Below are 24,587 nucleotides of genomic sequence, written 5' to 3'. Positions count from 1 at the left end.
ACGTCAAGTACGGCTCGGAACCGTTATTTTAAAAATAACTTCGAGATGTTGAATTATTTTATGCATTTTACGTAGAACTGAATCGTGTATTTAGATAACAACTTTGTATTATTAGATTATTATTATTATTATTTATCATTTTATTTGATACACTAGCAGCTCTTGGAGCTGATGCGTGTATATCGAAGCACTTGTATTTTATTTTGCACTTTTTAAAGTTCTAAAATTTGTATCCAGTCTATCTTTGAAAGTGTTGACCGATGGTGCACTAACAACAGTTTCTGGTAGAGAGTTCCACACATTTCCCACACGATTCGGTAAGAAGTGTTTTCTAGGGTTACTAGCACACGGAGGTTTGACATGTTTTTTGGAGTATCCTCTTAACCTTAACATTCTGGCTTGATGTGTACAGGTCTATAATATTAGGAACATTGTAGTATCTAGACAAGATTTTGGATGTCTCAATAAGATCGCCTCGCTTCCTTCTGTCCTCCAAATGATGTTAATTGTTCCATTAAAAATGAAATAATAAACCAAAGAACGAAAAAGAACGTAATAAATACCGGTATTTTTGTATGGAGCAAATACCGGTTTCCGACCCCTGACGTCAAGATCGCTTACCTTCTTTCTAATGCTAAAAAACGGACTATACACAATGGTTGCCTCTGACATTGAATTAGAAATTATTTTAAGCTAGTTCTGGGGGCACGGCAGTGCCCCCGCCAAGTCGAGCGCGAAGCAAACACTGCCGTACCATCCTTTACTGGAACCATTTCGCCGCATTTTCAGGCCCCTATTTGAGAACCTCTGGATAAGACCAGAACGCAGAAATTTTCGTCATCCAGTAAGCTATAATCACATACTTAAAATCCAAAATTTCAAGTCTGTAGGTCATTTAGTTCCGAAGTTAAGCGAAAGCAAAATTTTGCATTTATGACACTCATTCATTCACTCATGATCATCAGAATAGAATTAGTACTTCCCATAAACTCAGAGAGCTGAAATTTGGTACAGAGTTAGGGTTTAATGGTCACATAAAGGGTAAACCTAAAAATATTGCAATATCAGTCACGTTTTAAAGATCTAAGAACTGCATAAGTAAGTTTGTAATCCCATATAAATATATGATATTACAAAGTTACTGTTGCAGTTCCTACAAATAGTAGGTAAAGTAAAGGTACATACACTACGATGTACGATGTGAGTATGAATGAAGATATGTTTAGTTATGATATGTGTATACGTAGTACGTATGGGTATGAGTACCCGAAAAGAAGGACTGCCTACAAAAAGAGATGAGATCCCATCAAAAACATTACATGTAAAAAGGTGCAAGTCTCGCAACGCTTTTACTACAAAAAAGTTTTGAGATGTAATGTGAATCCAAGTCAGTTATTTTAATCAGTGCCAGGGGGTGTTAAAACCGTATCAATAAGATATCTTTAATTTGTAATACATATAATGATGCACATAATGCTTTACTCGTACCGTACTCGTAAATATGTGTAATGCTTAAACTGCAATTAGCGCTAGCGTTATGTTCAATTAGAATTATTTTTAATAGGTGACGATGATCCTTTTGTCATTATGCAGCCGTGCGATGGCCAAGTCATTATACGTATTACAAATTCAAGATATCTTATTGATACGGTTTTAACACCCCCTGGCACTGATTAAAATAACCGACTTGGTTTCAAATTACATCTCAAAACTTTTTTGTAGTAAAAGCGTTGCGAGACTTGCACCTTTTTACATGTAATGTTTTTGATGGGATAAAACATTTCTGCAAAGTTCCCCTGTTTTGATTATTTGGTAGGTACTGGGATGGATGGAAATGTTAGTGTTCTCAAAGTTAGGGTAACATTCCATTTCTGACCGCAGCTGCACTTCTGCTTACTGAACGCGTCGCTGTTACTGTCAATTTCCATAATAAAATGAACAGTAGTGCAGCTGCGGTTGGAAATGGACCTTAAGCCATAAAAAGTAGACATTAAGACAATAATTAATTTCTTAGTAAACTACTAACTCGTTTGAAAGGAAAGACTTTCAGATATCCATTTGAAAAGGCAGCTTGTTATCTTACAAAATGATATTCATGATATTTAAATGTAACCTAGAACGTCAGCAAGCAAGCGGTTATGGAAATCGAGAGCAAGTATTGAACTTCATACGAATTTTAATATGGCGACTGCGCGATCTGCTGGAATTGGAATATTGAAAAGCCTAAAAATAACTCGTAGATTCATAATATTAGCCCAAGGAACAAGAAAACAGATTACGTCGAATCTACCAATGAGTCAGAACCCGTACCATGAGTCACTGACAGTGTCAAAACTGACATATACGCTAACGTCTACCTACGTAATTTACTTTCTATGCATACTCTTATCCTTTAGTCCACGCGTCCATCATTACCAAGTTGCTGGCATATCCCTTTTTTAAAGATTGCTTGATGACACACAAATTTTATTTCATATAGCAATAACAAGTAATACCTATAAACTAAAATTAAAAACTACAACTAAAATTATAAATAAAAAATTGGCCCCAGCTCAGTGCCTTGGGGCGCTTGGGGCAGCCTTCTTGTCACCCGTCGCCTCCAGACAAATTTATATAAAAAAAACCGTGTCACTTACACAGGCATGGCATTTTTTTTTTCAAATTATGAATAGGTACTGATTACAGTAGACAACAGTGTTAAAAAACTACCTATTTATTGTATTATATTAAGTGGTCGTTATACGAGTAGGTACCTATATGTCCACTGCCCATAACCAACAGTTCTAATGTGGTAGAGTCAGCTTAAATGCATCATCAGTATCTTATGTCACTACCCATAAAAACAGAAATAATACCTACTAAATGAAATTAACTAAAAATATCTACCTATCTACATACACATATTTACGAATAATAAATGGGAGCTAGTATGTATTTACATATTACTTCTTCACTGATATTACCATTTTGTATCAAAACCTATTTGGAATCACAATACAAAAAATAATTCATATTAAAATTATTTCGGTTTTCCTTGGATAAATTTAAATGCTTGTTGTTTGAATCGATATTCCAGGAGATATGAGAAGTTGGTAAATTCATTTTTTATTAAATTTATAGATAGGTTTGACTCAAGGTTTATTCGGGAGCATTTTTTTACCATGAATTACAAGATATTAAAGATATAATGAATTTTAAATATCAATAAATATCAATCAATACAGAGCCAAATATCGGAACGCACGTATAGAAACAGGATAATTATGTAATACACAAAAGTAAATGTAACTATAGGTAAATACCTATAGAGATAAAACAGTTCAATTGTGAAAAATAAGTTATGGACACATGAACATTATTGTAGTTATAAAACTTTTAACGCTCTTTGTAAAATTCGAACAAAGTCGTTTCCAAGGGTTTTTTTGCCTTTCCTTTCCACCATCTAATTAATAGGTACATTGTATTTCTAATGCAAGATTCATTTGAAATAGAAAATTCTGCCACTACAGAATATCTCAGCGACATTACAGAATTTGTGACTGTGGCAAAATCAACCCGAACAGCTTTATTAAAGTGTCCACGATAAATACCTGTCATGCAGCTGTATGCCACGGGAAGTGCTTTAAATTGTACCTGCACTTAAAACCGGCGTGCAAAATAGACGAAAATTGCCTCGTTAATTAAAATGGGCAGAGATCAATTTTAATTGGGCACTTTAATCGCTCGTGCGAAACAATTGACTTCGAGTTTTAATTCGTATAATCTATGGAACGCGGTCTGGATTTTGATGATATAAAACACATACCTAATTTAGTTGACTAAAATGGTCTAATTGGAAGTGTAAGGGAAGACTGAATCGCATAGCTCTCCTAAATAAATTTTAAAAATATAATACCTACTCGCATAACAAAATTTTTGCAAAATATGATATTCGCACACTCGTAGGTAAAGATGATATTCGAAAATAATATTTACAAAAAATGTAGGCAAATCTGTCTTATACTTGGTCAAGCAGATCTTACAGTAGAAAAAGGCGGCAAATTTGAAAAATGTAGGCGCGAAGGGATATCGTCCCATAGAAAATTTGAATTTCGCGCCTTTTTTTACTGACAAGATTTGCTTGACCAGCTATAACTATTTATTTTGATATGTTTTTAATCTTGTTTTGACTAGACTGCTGACGGTGCTGACATTGCTCACGACATGCAATCAGGAGGCCGTACGTTTGTCCGTACAATACATGTTTTGGCGTTTTATCTTGTTATTCGTTTGTATGCAATGAATTTGTTTTGTTGTTTATGAACCAACTACTTATAGCTTCACTTATTATTATATTTAATGCGCCGCCTAATATTTGCGACAGAGCAACGATGTCGCAATGCCTGTCGTAACAGGCGGTTCCTGAATACATCGTTGAGAGCTTAAAATAATACGTGTGTAGATAAAACAATGTACCTACGTAACTGTACATAATATTTGGCATAAAACACTCGTGTGATCCTATTATAAAACTCGCTTTATTAATTAGATAGATAACACAACTACTCATACACAAAAAGCAAATAATATATTATATTTACCTACTTACGGTACAGGAATAAATATCATATTTAGTTATTTACGAATATATACATATAACACACATTTACAAACGTATATAAATTGTAAAAATGCTACCAATAGCAATAAAATAAAACAAGAGCAAGGCAGAGTAAAAAAAAAACATTGTAAAAGTGATAAATAGACAATATTCATTTACTTGAGTTTTAAATATGAAGTGATGTCGTATGCCTTAAGTCGGAAGCTAATGAATTCCATAACCGAACTGCCTGAAAAGTGAGGGAATCATATAGTAGGGACTATTTTGGGACAAACTGAATAAAACTAAAGCGGTCTTTGAGATAGGAATACTACAGAAAAAATGCATTTTCTATACCACTAGTTGCGAATTTATTTAATTATCATTATTACGCTAAGCATTTAGGCATTTAAAGTGCGGACAATAGAGCCGGTTATCGTATAACCGTAATGCGCATGGGCCGGCTTGCGTCAGAATCAGAACATGCATTGTCATGGCGTACAACAATATCGATTCACACAACAGAATTCGATACTTCCTCGCCGAGTCTTAATAACAAGCAAAACTCGTCGCGCGCGCCGTCGACACTGGCCTTAACATTAATACAAGGCGACCTTAACCACTTGATAACGTCAGTATCCACACAGTGATCGAGCAGACTAGACGTAAATATGTCTCAAACGGAGCCGGAGCCAACTTTATGGGACGAATTGACGAGCCCTGTCAATTTCACACTTGTCCTAGTTATTGCATATCTTATTTACAAGATAGTACGGGCGAAATTTGAACCAGAGCCCGTAGCTGTGCCCGTGCAGAGGTTGCCAAAGCTGCGCAAAGATCTCACGGTACAGGAGTTAAGACAATACAACGGTACGCAGCCGGACGGCAGAGTATTGCTGGCGGTTAACGGCGTGATTTTTGATGTGACCAGGGGGAAGTCGTTTTATGGGCCCGGTAAGTGACGTTTGTTTTTAGTAGCTTATAAACCCCACATTACATTAGCACGGACAATCTCAGTTTTGTGACGATACTGAACTGACGACGTATTTTTAAGCTCGTATTTAAATTCATTGGCAAAAATATAATTATATAATATATAAATAATACTCCGGTATTGTACAGAATAAAGTATGAAATCCTTATCAAGATTCGTTCGAGTACCTATCAATGTCATTCTTTTTCCATCTATGTTAATAACAAACTGGAGCTAAGTAGCTCATGTATCATAGCAATACTAATAATGTGTTTCATGTGAATTTTGTTGAGGATATTGAATGTTAAGCCGACCGCTTCTATGCCGTGCGAGTGCATTAATTAGTTAAAATGTCTGGCTTTAAACAGAATAGGTACAAATTCCACTTATTGTTAAGTGTCTACGCTATCATTACAAAGGGGAGTTGTAAATGTTGTAATCACTCTGATAACAACTTTGTTACTTTCGTATTACGGTCTATTTTTGGATGTACCTACTCGTATGTTGTGTATTTGCAGAAGTAATGATTTTAAGATAACCTTATCTGTATATTATTTTGTCATAAATATTATTATTTCTTTAAGATAACAGCAAAGATATAAAAAAAAAAAGATTTAGAGTTTAGTGAGTAGGCGTCGGTAGCAAAAACCTTGTTTAGTTGCGACACTTGCGACTAGGAGGCTAAATGATGTCATTTTGTTACCATTCCCCCGTGCGTCTCGCTAACGCTATAACTTATAGCCTTTAAGAACGAGCGGTATAAGTATGGATATACGAGTAAATGCACGCATAAAATGATAACAAAGTGACATTATTTCGAAATTAAAATGTGCGTTCGAATTTGCCTGTAGGTTGATCTTTAGCAGATTGTTCCTAAAATATTAATTAATCGTACCTTAACTTACCTCCTGTGGCAATAGAGCCATTTGTGGGACGTGGTTATCTTGAGAATGAATATATTTAAATTATTATTAAAAATTTAATACATCTAGGTACTTACTATATAAAAAATTATACGAGAAGATCTCTGGGTTGCAAAAACTAGCAGGATATAAAAATCTGTATTTCCAAACCACTGTTTACGATGAGGAAAATAGTAAACTTTGTTTCCTTCCTACTTGTTGTGGTTTGAAGACTTTGAAGGCATTTTTATAAATAGAAGCGGTATTAAAATAATACAATGATGTTCTTGATTGATTGGATTTTTATTCGAAATGGTACCCAAGCGTCTCGTATTTCGAAGCAACCCTTTCAAATTTTGTATTAATGTATGGTCAAAGTTACCCTGTTACGCATAAAGCCCCATTTAGACGGTTCAAGAACTTGCATGAAAAATTCGATATATTGCCAAATATTGCTAACGTATAGTGTGCAATAAATTCAGTCAATCGACCAAATACCGCAATGTAACGAAAATCGCATGCAAGTGTAAATGGGACTTAAATTTAAAATATTGCCGTGAACGGCGCGGCATATTCGGCATTATAATAAGATAATTACCCACCGGGCGACCTTCGTCACTGACCCACGTGTGTCCAATTGAGACGTCAGCGCAAGGGACTTTGAGTCTTAACCGCTATGTCAAACTACGTTTACGAAACCATATATGTATCATACTTATTAAACCAAACGGATTTAAGCAACTTGTTTAGACGCAAAGCGTTACACATCGCGCACTATTGCAACATTTTGTTTTGATTTTATCTACACACATACACTAATAAATTAGTACCATCGCCCACACTCTTCACTGTGGACCTTATGCCTTGTGTAATAAGGTCCTCCGATGTACAGTTAAGAGTGTTGCTGTTTGTACCCACAGAACCAATTAATTGCATGAATTATTAAATAAACATTTTAAATTTTTTTAGGAGGTCCATATGCAGCTTTTGCTGGCACGGATGCCACCCGCGGCCTAGCGACCGGCACTGTCGCCGGTTCCGACAAGGAGTACGACGACGTGAGCGACCTCACGCCAGATGAAGTATCCGCCGCCAAGGAATGGGAGGAACAATTCACTGGTATGTTAAAAATCTTACTTATTTACACAAAAAAAGCGCTGGTGGCCTAGCGGTAAGAGCATGCGACTTGCAATCCGGAGGTCGCGGGTTCGAACCCCGGCTCGTACCAATGAGTTTTTCGGAACTTATGTACGAAATATCATTTGATATAATACCAGTTCGCTTTTCGGTGAAGGAAAACATCGTGAGGAAACCGGATTAATCCCAATACGGGCCTAGTTTACCCTCAGGGTTGGAAGGTCAGATGGCAGTCGCTTCCGTAAAAACTAGTGCCCACGCCAATTACTGGGATTAGTTGCCAAGCGGACCCCAGGCACCCATGAACTGTGGCAAAATGCCGGGACAACGCGAGGAAGATGATGATTTACACACATATCATAAACCCTCTATGATGTTTTCAAAATTCACAAATAACGGCCAGTATTAAGATAAACAGTTTTGCTACAACAAATTTATTATCTGTGAAAATGTTGTTATGGCGTAATAATAATATCAAACCGATTTTTAAATTACTTAATTAAAGAACATGTCGAGAAAATAATTTTTAAGAAAAAAACCGACTTCTATGCGGCCCGGTGAAAGATTATTGTAGATGGTGCGCTATGTAGAAAAGGAAGCATTTCGTTTCTGTAAGGCTCGCAGTTCTAACCTAACCTAACCCACTTTTGTTCGGTTCTGTGAGGATAGCAGTTCAAACCTAACCTAACCCACTTAACGGCCCATGCGGTGCGGTGTACGGGGGTTTGAGCGGGAGGGGTTTGGCCTCATCATACTTTATACCTACATTTTATGGTAGGTAATCATAGTGGTTTATTTAGTTTAGGTATAATAGTGGTTTTCCGGGTCAAGGTCCGGGTCTGTGTCCGAGTCCGGGTCCGAGTCCGGGTCTAGTCCAGGTCCGAGTCCGAATCCGAGTCCAGGTCCGGGTCCGGGTCCGAACCGGATCCGGGTACGAGTCCGGATCTGGATCCGAGTCCGGGTCCTGGTCCAAGTCAAAGTCGAAATTCGAAATCACCAAACATGTACTATGCGTCGTTGAAGAGTTCTGTTCTGATCATCATCAGCAGTTCCAGTTCATCAAATGCGACAGTTTTTAATGTTAATGCTTTATTTTATGATGAAAATACAGAAAATTCTATACGTGTGCCTTTAAGATTTGAGGAGTTCCCTCGATTTCTCATGGATCCCATGTTCAGAACTTGAGCTTGACATAAATATGGCTTAAAAACATAACTTGCTTAACAAACATAACGAAAAGAAAAAATCGCCAAACGCGAGCTATGCGTCGTTAAAGAGTTTCGTTCGTCATCATCAGCAGTTACACTTCCTCAAATGTTACTTTTTAAATGTATATGCTTGATTTGTTGATTAAAACACAACAATCACTATATGTATGCCTTTAAGATTTGAGGAGTTCCCTCGATTCCTTATGGATCTCATCATCAGAACTCGAGACTTGCTTAACAAACATAACGAAGAGGACAAATCGCCAAACGTGAACTATGGGTCGTTGAAGAGTTCTGTTCTGATATCATCAGCAGTTCCACTTCATCAAATGCGACAGTTTTTAATAAAAATGCTTGATTTTCTGATGAAAATACAAAAATCTCTATACGCACACCTTTAAGATTTGAGGAGTTCCCTCGATTCCTCATGGATCCCACCATCAGAACTCGAGCTTGACAAAAATGTGGCTTAAAAACTTAACTTGCTTAACAAACATAACGAAGAGGACCAATCGCCAAACGTGAACTATGCGTCGTTGAAGAGTTCTGTTCTGATCATCATCAGCAGTTCCACTTCATCAAATGTCACGTTTCTGAATGTATATGCTTGATTTGTTGATAAAAACACAAAAATCACTATATGTATGCCTTTAAGTTTTGAGGAGTTCCCTCGATTCCTCATGGATCCCATCATCAGAACTGAGTTTTGACAAAAACGGGACCAATCTGTATGCATATACATACAATCAAAAAAAGAATTTTCAAAATCGGTCCAGTAATGACGGAGATATGGAGTAACAAACATAAAAAAAAAAAAAAAAAAAAAAAACATACAACCGAATTGATAACCTCCTTCTTTGAGATTTGGAAGTCGGTTAAAAAGCAATTTGGTTTGACCTCTATTCTAATATCGGTCGAGATGATGTTTTATTCGAAATGAAATGTTAATTGCAAACAATTTTGACAATCTTTCATGTTAGTTGGTATCTAACGATTATAGCAATAGGTCCCCTTGTCTCTGAATGAATAGATAAACAACGGATGCGTGTCATGCGTCAAAAAAGTTTTCATTTAGGTACTTAACGCCATTTGACGTACAGTTTATCTTTTAATTAGTTTGGTATATACAATTAGCATTATCTAATAGCATAATATGCTAAGTATTTACTTAAGATATTGCATGCACGCAATTAATGTTTACATAGATGGCTTTGTCATGTCATGGAAAAACAATTTTCACATGCCTTATGGCAGAACATATTAAGGGCCAACATTGTAAATTTATTATAACATCCACTGTACTGTACCATAATTATGTTCTTGTGAATAAACGTTCATTCATTCATTCATTCAATTATTTTGTTTTGTTGTTTTTAACTATCTAATATAACAAAACTTTCGTGTAAAATGAGCGATAAAGATGTTTCGGAGACGCCACCTCATTTCAGCGAGTTCCGCCAGAGGGCAACGATGTCCTAATGCGGTTAGTGAATACCTATATCATAGAGAGTTTATAATTGTGTCGATAAAATAGTGTACGTACCTGTACATAATTAGGCATTACAACATTACACTCGTGTGGTCCTATTAAGAAACTCACTTCGTTTGTTTCTTAAACCCACATTCGGGTTTTAATGCCTTTTATTATGTAGCAGTCACATAAACACTATTTGCACATGACATTTAAACCCTTGTTAATGTACACTTCTCGTGCGACGATCTCTATTTCCTGCAATAAGTTATTACGCCTGGTGGGTATTAGAACTGAGAAAGAAAATATACACTATCGATACTATGAAATAAAAGAAGCGAGTCCACATTGCGATTTCATTTCATATCTATGTTCACCAGCGAGAAAAGCCAGTGTGCTATACTTTAAAGTAAACATTTTTATAGTTTTACCCATGAAATTCCTTTACAATCCAAACCCTCGTAACAAATAACTATAAGAATATTTTTCTAGACTGATACATTGATACGTAATTTAAAATTATTTACAGGAAAGTATGAAATCGTGGGGCATTTACTAAAACCTGGAGAGACAGCCAAACAGTACAGCGACGATGAATGTGAAGCCAAGACCGAGGACAAGAAATCACAATAGACCACACAAATTTGAATTCAACGTGTGAATCAGATAAAAAAAACGTTCAAATCGTTCAACATTTACGAAGTTCCCTGTACAAATAATTGTACGATCGACTCAGTTACTCGCGCGATGGCGTGAGTAAGTTACCAATAATCTCTTTCTTTCTAGCGGTATTAAAATTGACAGAGAGATCCAAAGTTACAATCATTTTTATGTTTGGAAATGATGATGAGACTTTTAATTTATTAATAATGTGCAACTGCAGTATATGCTATATGTAGACTGATTTCACAAGAAGTGTTTAGGTTTTTCAAAGGTCATGTCACACAAATATGCTTTAAACTTTGTCTTCTTCTTCTTGTTTTTATTAATAGGTATGTTGGGTTTTTATTAATAAGAGTTTTGGTTAAGTTACGTTAATGTTATAAAAACTTAATTTGTGTAACTATATGGGATCTCTAATGATACTATTAAGTGCTGTGAAAATAATAGTGTCATTTTTATTGCTGATTATGTACTATTAAAACATTATTATAAATAAAAGTTACTTTTATATTTTATTACGAACAGTTTTTATGCAATACAGGAATTTGTCACATTTAACATCTACACATCTTGACAGTAATAGGCTCGTAACATATTTAAAATATCAAACAACTGTTGAGCTGGCAGAATTTTAAACGATGTTGGGAATATTTGAAAGAGAAAAATAGGAATGCATTAAAAGTGCTGTACTTGCGGCAGCTGAGTAATAAGATCGTAACTGATGTATGTTATGTATCAAAATACGTCATTTGGTTTGAAGGCAAGAATGACGAGCTCCAAGTTTTAATGGCCCGTCCAGGGGTGTTCTTCCCTTCGCTTACAGAGAGCAAGAGTTTTGATTGATTATAATTTATACGGACTGCGTATTGCGATTTGGAATCCACGAGTTAGAATATGTCATGTGATTGTCCCTTTACGGTTGACCTTTCACAAGTCCGGTGAAACAACCGTTTTTGCCTACCCTCAATGCGGCAGGCTGCCGTCAAATGGTAGAACGCTGCAAGTCAAAAAACATAGTTTTGAGGAAAAAGGCGTTAAACAGTTCGGCCTTTATAACACCTATTATTTATGAACTTATCGTGTTGAAATTTAGTCAATATATACCTAATAGTGCATTTTACATAGACGTCTACTGAGTACTGATACAAAAAAAGCGTTGACTTGAGAACCGCCTCCGTTTTTTTCGTCAATTAAAAAGATTAAAGCCCAAGACATTGACGCATCGATTAAAATTGCATCAATCGTTCTTCGATCAGGACTGACGGCGTTTATCTGATTGATAATCGCGATTTATTGCCTCGGAGTCATTTTAGTCATTGTTTTTTTTTTTTTTCCAAGACAATATGACCAGTTTAAATTAGAGATGCAAAGGATAGTTGTTTGGCCGAATACCGGATACCGGATATCCGGCCTGGACACTGGCCGAATATCCGGTATCCGGCCGCCGGATATTCGGCCGGCGGAACTATACCTATATTTTGAGTTTTGCAGGTGCGCGTCGTGCAGGTTTCGACCTGTTTCGTAGTGAACGTTCGCGCGGACACATTTGTTATGTTATTTGTGTAAACAAATAAGTGTATTGTGTGACATTGGTTACGTATTCATTTCTATCTACTGTGTCGTTAGCATTATGACCGTGACTGTTTTTTAGATTCCATTTTTTACCCCAAAATGTGTTAATTTTACTATCCGGTATCCGGCCGGATAGTAGGTCACTATCCGGTATCCGGCCGGATACTAAAATAACGGCCGGATAGGCCGGATACCGGATAGTAACCGGATATCCGGTGCATCTCTAGTTTAAATCATTACACATAAATTAATATCGGATTATTCACGCTTTAACTAACAAAACGGTTACTTTTTAGCAAATAAGATTGTTCGAAATAGAGACCGACATCAATTATAGCCTCCAAGCCTTTTATAAAACGCGACACATAATACGCCATTATGTATGCAGTGTGTTGGGTACGGTCTTGGTAGCTCAGTTGGCAGAGCACTGTACTAGTGATCCAGTGGTCGTGGGTTCAAGTCCCACCCAAGACAGTGAATTTTTCCACTTTGAATTTATTTCGAAGCTTAATAGCATCGTTTGCAGACGTTTCTGCTTAATACAAAAAATAATTTAGTGTGTTTAAATGTTTTCGATTCTCTATGAAAAATTGTTTAATCTCGAGATCATATTTGACTTGTTGAAGCGAGCAGAGCTGTCCGTAAGCAATGAAAACAACTCCGTTTTCGTGCAGGCTTTGTTGTTCAAGTACTGAACTGAAGAATGGTTAAAATATGAATTTAGACCATTCAAATAAGTTTTAGTTTGTAAAACTGTTTCTGGTCTACGTTGTTAGGGATCCAGTCATTTCAATGAATAACTATAAAGTGACTGTTACTCTAATGAAAATGAGTAGATGTTTCACAATACAATATTATTATGGTACAATAAAATTCCACGGTAAATGCCACCTTTAAGGTTACGGCATTACTGCTTAATATGCCTATTAAATCATAATCAGTCCATCGACTCAACTTTTGCAAGCTTTCTAATGGTACACAATGTTTACAGTGTTATAATATGGTTTTATAGTGGTGGTAGTTGCTATAACTGTTTCAAATTATAGTTATCTAAGTCAAAATATCGCTTAACCGCTGCGGTCTTGCAGACCGTTTAGCCGATTTGAAAGACCGCAGTGATCACATAAGGACTCCGTGAGCAAATTTTTGTACGCAGCATTAACAACTCGCATGTTTAATGTGTCTGTTCGGAAAGAGAAGAGTCGTGGAATGTACGAGTATTGGGCCTCATACATTCCACGACTCTTCTCTTTCCGCACAGACTCTATCATGAATTGCAAGGAGACAGTACCTATTATGAGCAACAATGTAAAAAAAAAAATTCCTGTTACCTAACTGAGTTGAGACGGATACGATCAGCAAATGGAAACGATAATTTTATTAATCTCAACTATTCAGAAAATTCGTACCAATCGTACCTTATTACTTCCGTAATAGCACGGACTACTCATATTACATATAGCATATTTAGTACCATACATAATAGCCGACACTTTAGTGCTCATGCATGACGTGCATTGTGGGAATTTAAACGTTGAAATGTGTTCATAGTCAACTATTTCGCGGTCGGAATGAAATTTCTAAAGCCTTGATTATAAATGTTGTACTAAATTAGTATTTGGGGGGTATAATTTTGCTTTGATGTTCTTCGTAATTAATTTGTAGATTTGTTTGCCTACCATACCATGGAATTCATGGAAACTGTACGAATTATTGGAATAGTCTCTGTATTGGGGTAGGTAATTCTTCTTTGAAGTCACTATTTTAAATCACAATAGTTATATTATGTATTAAAGGCGTTATACTCGTACATACAAACGGACACTGTGAATTGGCTTAATTAACACGAGTTCGTTATTCCTGTACCGCCCGCCACGTCATACTTATGAGGAAAAAAACGAAAAAAAAAACTTCTGCGTAATTTCGAACTTACGAGTACATTACAGACTTAGGTCGAAATTCGTTTTCTATGGAAAGCATCACGTGCAGATCACCTGTCATCTGTCATAGAAAAGTAAGCGCCAGAAGCTCCGGCCCGAACACGGCGGCCCGGCACGGCCCGGTCTAATGTGTGTCATCCTTAATTGTGTTTGGAGTTGTAAGCATTATCTCGATGAGTATTAGTTGAAATGTGAACAGAAAAGTACAGTCAGCGACGAAAACATGTATCAAAAGTGAAATTATTCTACGGCTGATAAAAGACATCTCGGGACTCGTAATGACGCTATGCACACGTGCCACGAAATGTACTATATTATAGGCTTTAAATAACATTCGTATATTCGTATAACTTGGCCGATAAACATACCTAATTCGTTTAGAGAACTAATCATAAATTAACTGTAGAAGTAGTTTCAAAGGAATTCTTCCTGTGAATGCTCCGTCTGTGGAATGGACTTCCTACCAAGATTTTCTAAAAACGATTACAGGGTCGTGAACTTTTTCAAAAAAGTAGTCTACAGGTTTTTGAAGAGTCGACAACGCGCGTGTGACACTTCTGGGGTTGCAGGCGTCCATAGAATTAAGTGATTGCTTTCCATTAGGCGAGCCGTACGTTTGTTTGCCACTGATGTGGCGCAAAACAGGCGTAGAGTCCTATTAGTGACAACGACAGGTCTACGATAGCTGCAGAGTCAGCTTAGACGGGCTCTATGTGAGCGTTAAACTTTAAGCCACAGCCGACACGTTTAGATCGGGCCAATTTCCTCTGGACTGGCGTGGCCCTTTTGTCGAGGCGAATATCTGAAAGGAACTCCATTACATGGTTCATTTCACCCCGTTTTATTAAATCTCTTGCTTTGTACACCGTGTTAAGAGTAGGTACTCAGTTTTTAGGTGTTTTTAGTGGCTTTATGGTACCGACGTTTCAGACGTTTGTTTAGGATGTGGGTTCTAAAGGTTTTAATAGGGCCCGAGCATCAGGTACCTAAATTCTGCTCATAATGTTGGTTGTAATTATTTAGGAATATATTATGTAGAATTCTGTAATTACAATTTTGTCTAAATGACTGCAAACACGTTGTAGACGAACAATATATTTAAATATCGGTAAGGACCTACTTTTCCAGGGTTCCATCCCGAAGGGAGATAAGCGTTACCCTGTTCGTCCGTCTGTCTGTCTAACGCAAGAACCGTTATGGGTAGACCTTAAAAAAAACTTAGCGTGTGTGTTTCAATAGGTCCTATAACAACAATAAATAGGTAGCAGAAATTAACTAACAGCCATTATGGTTTACCTAAACCATACAAACGTTCATTTTAACCAAGAAGAATTAGCGTAAAAATACTAATATTTTTATAAAAACGAAACATAAAGGAACATTTTAGCAGATATCACTTTACATTACTATAACTTTCCGATAGGTACATTAAAGTTGACTAATTACTTAGTCGAACAGTGCTCCTCAACTTATCAAAACTACCAACACTAGCTCGAGCCAAGTGCCGCAAACTTCAAAACTAGGTACCAACTGACACACATTTTTACTTTCGTTCAAAGAGAAATATAGTAAGACAAGAGTGCTCACATCAAGCATCAAGTAGCGGAACTATCAGTACTGCTACTTGACAATAGATGTAGCACCGACCGGAAAGTCTTATCTCAACAGCATAAGACTTTCCGGTCGGTGCTACATCTATTGTCAAGTAGCAGTACTGATAGTTCCGCTACTCGATGCTAGATGCTAATAGTATATTTTTGGTACTAAAACGGATGTATGGAGTCAGTGCCGGCCCGAGCTCTTGATCAGAGCGAAATCGGGTTTTGGCGCCCTTCATTGAAGTTTTCAAGCCTATTTTACACCCCCCCCCCCCCCCCCCTCGCCATACTCGCGTCTTTTAAAACTTTTTTTCCTCATTTGCCATTTCGGCGCCCCCCTTGCCATCCGGCGCCTAGAACGGCCGCTCCACTCGCTCTACCCTAGATCCGGCGCTATATGGAGTGAGCAATCTATGTATTTTTAGGGTTCCGTAGCCAAATGGCAAAAAACGGAACCCTTATAGTTTCGTCATGTCTGTCTGTCTGTCTGTCTGTCCGTCTGTCTGTCCGTCCGTATGTCACAGCCACTTTTCTCCGAAACTATAAGAACTATACTGTTGAAACTTGGTAAGTAGATGTATTCTGTAAACCGCATTAAGATTTTCACACAAAAATAGAAAAAAAACAATAAATTTTTGGGGTTCCCCATACTTCGAACTGAAACTCAAAAATTTTTTTTTCATCAAACCCATACGTGTGGGGTATCTATGGATAGGTCTTCAAAAATGATATTGAGGTTTCTAATATCATTTTTTTCTAAACTGAATAGTTTGCGCGAGAGACACTTCCAAAGTGGTAAAATGTGTGTCCCCCCCTGTAACTTCTAAAATAAGAGAATGATAAAACTAAAAAAAATATATGATGTACATTACCATGTAAACTTCCACCGAAAATTGGTTTGAACGAGATCTAGTAAGTAGTTTTTTTTTTATACGTCATAAATCGCCTAAATACGGAACCCTTCATGGGCGAGTCCGACTCGCACTTGGCCGCTTTTTTCTCTATGCTTTCGTTATAACGTCATTACAGTGAGTTTCTACGGTATACCTAATAATGAAGTACTTAAGTGTTTGATATGGCGTGTAAAATAATATCTACAGGCGCTTGTAATTTGTATAGCAGGCGAAGACTACTTTTTACTTTACAGAGTGATTTTTATGTGGAACTGTATGAGGAAATCCAAAACGATTGAAAAAATATTTTATGGTGAAAACAATTTTGGCGTCAAGTTTTGGTCAAGTGTGACATGCATGTCATTAAATACTTTGACGCGTAGTCTGATCCGCTAATTTTGATGCTGACGGGTATGTAACCTAGGTTTCCTCTTCTCACTATGTTTTCCTTCAACGAAAAGGTTGTGGTTAGGTACCGAATTATATTTGAAGTTTGAGTTATTCCCACCGGTTACCGACAAGGTGCCTACTGCCCTATACGAGTAGCATACCTGCAGGTAGGTACATTAGGATTTTTCTATTATATTTGAAATATAATATGTGTTTCATAACAATTCCACCCCGCTTTGCATATCTTGCGTTGTTACGCGCGATAGGTACTTGACATTGCGCTATTTGCGCTTAACATTAGGTAAGTAGTCGCGCGCGACAATACAAGTAATGCTAGTCGTTCATAATGGCTCATCGTTTCGATGGTTTGAAATGGAAGCTGATTATACTGAACAGTATGTACTTATGTAAGCAAAAGATGCGAGTAAGATACTAGTAAATATTGAATAAATCTCGATCAGTGTTCGCGGTTCAACAATACTGGCTTTTCAAGTCCAAACAAACTTCGCAGCAATATATTCTTATATAAATAGTGTTGGTGGTAGTAATAGAGCAGTAAGTCTTCATTTTCGGATTGCTTACAACGCGTGCTACCTAAAGCATACTACGTAGATAAACAAGTAAACTATAGTAGATGTACTTATAGGTTTCCGCAACTCGACGTCATAATATTGCGCCTATTTTGCGTGATGGGTTGGCGGCACTATTCTTGCCAACCCAACTCTACCAAGAAGCCTAGCAGACCCTTGACGTTGCCGACGACTTCTGGGAGAGACCCCGGCGAGCCGAGGTGTTGTGCCCGGTACTCTGCCACCCCTGGGCATTCTAGAATGACGTGGGCGGCTGTCTCCTCTGCCTCCATGCATGCTCTGCAGAGGGGGCTATCTGTAACACGAAGGGTTAGTAGGTGCTTGTTAAATGAGGCGTGGCCGGTTATGGCCCCAGCTATAAGCCGGAGCTGTGGTCTCGTCAGCTGTCGCAGCCTCCGTGACAACTTGCGGTTGAGTGTCGGGAGGGCTTCCTTCGCCTGCCTGCAGGTGCCTAGGTTAGACCAGTATTGTTGGTGTTTTACCTTGGTGTTATGTCGCAGCATGTTCCGGAGCCAGGCATATGGCAGAGATAGGATTGGCTCAGGTCCTGCCACCTTCAGTTCCGAGCCTCCTCTCGCCAAGATGTCGGCTGCATCGTTACCTCGTGAGTTGCTGTTTCCTTTGATCCACTGCAGAGTTACGCCATTAGTGGTACATACCTCTGACAGAGCTTTGTGACGTACTTATTATTCTAAATAAATTGGTTCTCGATTGGTTTTTTAGTTAACTCAACCCGGTGGTGCTTATTGCGAGTCGAATACAACCGAGATTAACCGATCGTTGAAGTCAAACGCCGCTAACATTATCCCACTAATTGTATATTTAGGATAAACATTCATGTAAGTATTCCTATTTAACTTAAAGCGTTCGATTCCTGAAATTGTGTAGTTTACTCATGATAAGTGTATATACATTAATAATACATTATAATTTATGTTATATTAGTGTACAGGCAGGAATTCGTCAAGGTATCTTCAAGGATATCATTTCAAGTAGAGCTAACCATTTCGTTTGTCAAAGTGTTTATAAAGTATTACTGATGTAGGTACAGACACCGGATTTTAGGGGGCAAAATTAAATGACAGGTAGGGGACAGGTTTGAATAGAAGTGAAATGAGGTCCGAAAATAAAAGTAACTTGTAAAGCTTAGTTTGCCGATAAAAAACGATTCGTTTATAGTAATAGCCTATCTCTTAAATGTCAGTGTAATGTAACCTGGATCTTCAGATAACTGTCTATTTGTGATCATCATAAATCATAACTAATTAGTCCTATGGGTTCCCTTTTTATAAATAGTAAAATTTATTGAGACGGCACCCCTTGTATCATTTTTTACCTTCAGTTTTAGGAAGGTACCCATATATTTACCACATAATCCAACCAACTGACAAAGTTGATCGTAGTTTGCCGCTATGTACCTATTACTACAGCGCAGCGATACATCAGCAACGCTAATGCAATACAATCAGAATGTAACATTCTGATACTAATTTTATTATGTCTTATTGACCGTTCTGCACCTATTCAGGTTGACCTATAATCCCCGGCTTATAAGTCCACCCGAATTAAAAATAGCAGCTATCAAAGCTTAAAAGCGACCTTTCTCAGTACAACTCCGAAGAGTCTTTAAAGTGTTCTCGTAATATAATCAAAACAGTTACTTCGTTGAAAATCTGATTACATGAGCAGTTGGAGTCGCTAACCAATTTACTGGCCCGCCAAGTTACGTTTGCGCTGCGTGAAAGGGGAGCACGTCTTTACAGAGTAGGAACACACACCGAATTTCCGTGAAACGTCTGGGCTGACGAGCCGTGGGGAACATTAATAGCACTCGTTAGCCACTTAAAGCCGAAACGTTTACGAGTTTTATACCTACTTTTGTTTTGGGAAAGATTCTTAATCAACAGCAATACTAATACTGTAACTGTGTAATTGATCTACGTCACCACGAGTTCTTCTCAACCTATTATCTCTATGATGGGCTCCTTCGATCCTGATAGGACGAAAAAGTGACCAGAGATTTTTCTGAAGGAAAAATATGTAGGTACTTATGTAAATTTTGGGTCACTCTTTTCTCTTATAAAAAAAACTTGTGTGTAAACTGCAGGTATATATAAATATATTAGAATAAATATGATATATTTGACTAAGTGAGGCCATACATATATCTGACTTATCCAATCATGAAACGGCGAAAGAACAAATCAATCACTAGAAAAAATAAACGCGAGGTGCGTTGATGGCGTCTCGTCACTTAAGAGGAAACATTAGCAATAATTTTTCTATACCTTCTATAGAGAACCTTTTCCTTTCCTCTCTGAATTTTGACCTTGGATGATTATTTTCTTAAACCGTGTGGCCCGTAACAGGAGCAATAAATTAAGCTGTACTCTTCAAACTGACCAACATTTTTCAGTAAGGTTTAAAAATAACTTGTGTTTAGATTTTTAGTAGAATTTAAAGTTTATTCTATGACGCAATGTATTGCGAATTTTGTTATGTTTAGTATGGTTTAGTGCGTGACAAGCAACGTCAATCACGATGTTAGCGTACATTGAAGACAATATTGTGAAATGAACTGTCGCCCGCGGTGTTTCCGGATCGATACGACCTCCAAACCTTCAAGAAAACAGCGTAATCCAATCATAAGTTCAGACAATATTTTATTTTGCATGTAAAATAGGAAATCTAAAGGATTTAAAAAATTCAAATGTTGTTAAACGAAAGTTTTATCGTGTCATGTTACAGGCCACACCCAGTATAAGTTCAATATACGTTTTGCTTTTTTTGATATTCTAGTTTTTATAAGAACTAGGTTACTTCAAACAGCGCTAAAACGGCTAAATATATGCGCCGTAAACAGACACCTAACATTCAATAAACAAGCAACGGCAAAAAGAAACGCAAAAATCAAAACAGTAAAACACAGATAATTTCTTTCTTATTCCGTTCCCAAAATTTCGTTACGATTAGTTAAGTTTTAGAGGACAAAATGTCGAGAACGAAAGCTTGATTCCTGCTATTTTTACGATTTAGATTTTTCGCCTGCGATGCAGTTGTCCTTATCACACTAATTTTAGGAGCCACCAGCGCGACGGATATATTTACCTACAAATCTCAAATCTGAGAAGGGGCTCAGTTGGTTGGCCTCTTAACATTGCGATATTGGATTTGGCAATCACGCATGTAAACAAGATGTAACTTTCTGGCCAAGAAAGAAAAAGATCAACATTAGCAACAGCTCTGTAGCCACGTTGTATTTGGCGCGCCAGGCCACTACAATGCCATAAATATTTATCGTCTGCAGCAGGAGCGTCGAACTTCTATTGAATGTTTTGAATGGAATCGCAACCTCGTATTTCAAACGAGTGTTTTCTCAAATTTCAACCATGTTGAAAGAGTCCATAATATGGTAAAAACTGACGTTTTTAATTGGGACAATAGGAAGCATGAGTTACAAATGAAAGTTAATTTCTTTCTTAATTTATTACCGCAACAATCCTTTGTAACAATTTACGTGGAGTATTGTGAGGAGTCAATGAGCCATATTGCTGTTGTGATACTGAATTTGTTACAGTGAGCAGATGGAGACAATAGGCCCGGGGTTGACAGTTAGAAAAGCGTTTCATTCGTTAACATTGTTTTATTAACTTCGAAACCGTAAAAGAGGAAAGATTATTCTTGTTTCCCAGGTAGAAATGACCGCGCATTCAACAATTATTTTTGAACATTTTTACAATATGATACAAATACCCTATTGCACACCTCAAAGAAAACAATACAAAAAAGAAAACAATACAAAAAGAAAACAATACAAAAATAAAACAGAAACACAAGCAGAGGTAAACAACAGGCGGTCTTACTGTATTTTTACTGTTTACGTTTTCTTCCAATTCCTATCACGCCCAGCACCAAGATGTTTTGAATGTCAAAACATCTTGGATTATTTTTATTTTATTAAATTCTGTCATCACATATTTGTATGATATCAGATTGCATAGGTACATCTGTGCTCGATTCTTCTATAAGCAATTCAAAGCTTTATCTGCCGAAGACAGGGAGCTTTGCAATGGCCACAGACGGATTGCCGCCTATATTTCTCGTCGCAGTCACACCGCCAGAATTTGTATAACAAGATAGTGCATTTTATTTTACACCACTAGAAATGGTATTATCCATTGAGCAGGTACTCACTACATTTAAGTACCTAGGCAAAATACGTGGGCGTGAGTAAAGTAGTAGTAAAATGGTCGGATGAAAATTCCATATTTTAAATTTGCAATGTATGTAAAGTTTGCAAATTTATTATTAACTTAGCTAAAAATTTATTTATTCCTATCTAATTATAATTTAATAGTTTTGATAAAATAAAGTAAATATGTATTGTTACATATTTTTTAAATCTGTTAAAATCCTTTTGTAAATTTTACTCAACTACGTATGTCCAAGAAGGGCGGAACTCCATTTTGAGGTGTAGTATCAGTACATAAAAGCACTTGTGAGTAACTTGTAGTTTTATGATCGATTTATTACCACTTATACTTGATACTTTGTAAGAGCTGCGAATTTAATCAACAATTTATAGCAGCGTATTACTTAATGTCTAAAGTAATACAGCTCGTAAAGGCTGTTGCGCAGGCATTAGACGGCAAAAAAGGTCACTCTGCTTTCATACTATGCTGCAGCAAATCTCGACTGCAGTAGGTTCAGACAGGAATATTAAACCAGTTCTACACGGGCGTTTGAATGCGACCCACGATCGCAGATGGCCACCGGCGCCACCTGCCGTTTAAATTAATTGATATGAATACAAAATACCTATATGTAACTAATGTGTTAGTTCAGATACTTATGTACTTATGGTGCCTCTTTTTAAGTAACAAAAACCTGTGTTAAGAGTCACTTTTTCTTTAGTTGGAGTTCTTCTTTAGTTGGTAATTGAACAACAATAATTACCTATACTGAAGTTACACTTGATACTTTATTAAATCAGTGTTAAACAAAATCGGTCTATTAAATAGTCGTGACGAAACATACTCACTTACACATATAAAATAAATAGTCTAAATCAAAACCTTTTAACAAGATCTGAATTTAAAATAGATAATATAATATGCTGTGAATCTAAAGACATAAACATCGTATCGTAGGCACTACTTAAACACCCAACAAGCAAAACATCGTGAATTTTAGTTTTATTAAATACCGCAGCTTATGAAATGTGGCTGATTGAATACTATTTTCCCAATGCACTAATAAAATAACCAGAAAATGCATTTGCATTGCATGAACAAACAATCATGAACATACATCACAATCTATCAAAACTCCACTCCAAAAGAAAACAATACCCTGATAGGTAAACTCATGTTAAAATAGCTTTTGTAGATCGATCACTAATGTAGCAGCGATAACATTGCTTAACAAAAGGAAATTATCTCGTAAACCTTTATTGAAAACAGTAAAATATTAATAATAGCGATGTGTTTAAATATGAATGTGCGAAATTTAAATCAAGTTGCTTTTATAAATAGGTACCTACTTATTTTACATATTTTTTAAACGGTTCTATCTATTTAGTGTAAGTATTTACCTACTTTAACAATAAAAACATGCTGATTTGTGTACAAAAAGCAAAGTACGTTTATTCAAAGTACGTATTCTTCCGTGAAGATTTTGCTAAACCGTGCATTTTTCCCACGATGTTTTCCTTACCGGGCCGGAAGAATTTTTACTCGCAAAGCAAAAATCTCAATCTCTCCCGGTTAGTAAGAAATGACAATCAATTTCCTTGCCATATTGGCAAGGCCCTTTTTATAACATTTATAAGAAAAATTATAAAACCCAAAAGTCTAATTAAACCCTCTTCGTCGTCTGTCAGGTAAAAATAAAAATTATAAGTAGGTATGTATTTACTTAATCGAACGAGCGAGCGAAGCGAAATTCTTACTAGACCAAGGCCTAAAGCGAACTCCTTACTAGTACGGAGAAAGCCCGTAACACTTTAATATCTCGCGATTTATACACATAATTAATGCCATTAACGCTATTAAATATTATTTTACCTTTTTTCCGACATTTTAGCCAGTACAGTGTTAATACTACGTTTAATGATGTATTTACAAAGTGCAAGACGTCCAGAGGATGGAACCTAGAGACTCCGCAAGAACCAGCAGGATATTGAAGATTTGGTGTCCGAGCCGAACATCATTGGAGAAACGAAAGCCGCCAGACTCCGATGGCTCGGGCACGTACTCCGAAGGGGTGAAGATCGCGCAGTCTGGAGGGCGTACTTGGGGTAACAATTGGCCGAAGACCGTCTGGACGCCCTAGGTACCGCTGGAGAGACGAAGTGCAAAAAGACCTTAGCGAACTCGGAGCCATCGACTGGACAGCAACGGCTTTGGACAGAGTAGCGGTCTTTGGTGTCGGAGGCCAAGATCCACTTCGAGTCGTTGCGTCACAGCAGTAAGTAAATACAGAGTGCAAGAAGGCTGTAGTAATGCACAAAACTGCAATTTCCTACATAACGTCTAATCCTATCAACATATTCCCAGACATCGCTCGTGTGTGTATGTGTGTGTGTGTGTGTGTGTGTGTGTGTGTTTCCCCAATGAATACTCAACAGAAGCCCGCCATTTCCGTCAACGAGGCAAACCCTATCTTGATTG

General features: G+C 37.1%; 1 protein-coding gene, 1 long non-coding RNA gene and 1 other non-coding gene across 3 annotated transcripts in view; all 3 read left to right on the top strand.

Moving 5' to 3' along the window:
• Positions 1-24,587, top strand: part of LOC134662534 (uncharacterized) — a 266,893-nt gene that overhangs the window by 193,959 nt on the left and 48,347 nt on the right. The gene's annotated exons all lie outside the window — the stretch shown is intronic.
• Positions 5,196-10,978, top strand: LOC134662522 (membrane-associated progesterone receptor component 1-like). Its single transcript, XM_063518780.1, has 3 exons — positions 5,196-5,533; positions 7,424-7,573; positions 10,800-10,978. The coding sequence occupies exons 1-3, from the start codon at positions 5,251-5,253 to the stop codon at positions 10,901-10,903; spliced, it is 537 nt and encodes a 178-aa protein (XP_063374850.1). The 5' UTR covers positions 5,196-5,250; the 3' UTR covers positions 10,904-10,978.
• Trnat-agu (transfer RNA threonine (anticodon AGU)) lies at positions 12,907-12,979 on the top strand. Its single transcript has one exon. It is a non-coding gene; the product is annotated as a tRNA-Thr (tRNA).

Source organism: Cydia amplana, chromosome 3 (assembly GCF_948474715.1).
Source record: "Cydia amplana chromosome 3, ilCydAmpl1.1, whole genome shotgun sequence".
NCBI classification, from domain to species: domain Eukaryota; kingdom Metazoa; phylum Arthropoda; class Insecta; order Lepidoptera; family Tortricidae; genus Cydia; species Cydia amplana.
The sequence above is the reverse complement of the archived record's forward strand: the minus strand, read 5'-3'. Positions and strand labels throughout refer to the sequence as shown.

Bases quoted from the DNA above. Each gene is read 5' to 3' on its own strand.
- LOC134662522 (XM_063518780.1), top strand. From the start codon at position 5,251: ATGTCTCAAACGGAGCCGGAGCCAACTTTATGGGACGAATTGACGAGC. The intron at 5,534-7,423 runs GTAAGTGACGTT...AAATTTTTTTAG, and splicing joins GAAGTCGTTTTATGGGCCCG to GAGGTCCATATGCAGCTTTT. The intron at 7,574-10,799 runs GTATGTTAAAAA...AATTATTTACAG, and splicing joins ATGGGAGGAACAATTCACTG to GAAAGTATGAAATCGTGGGG.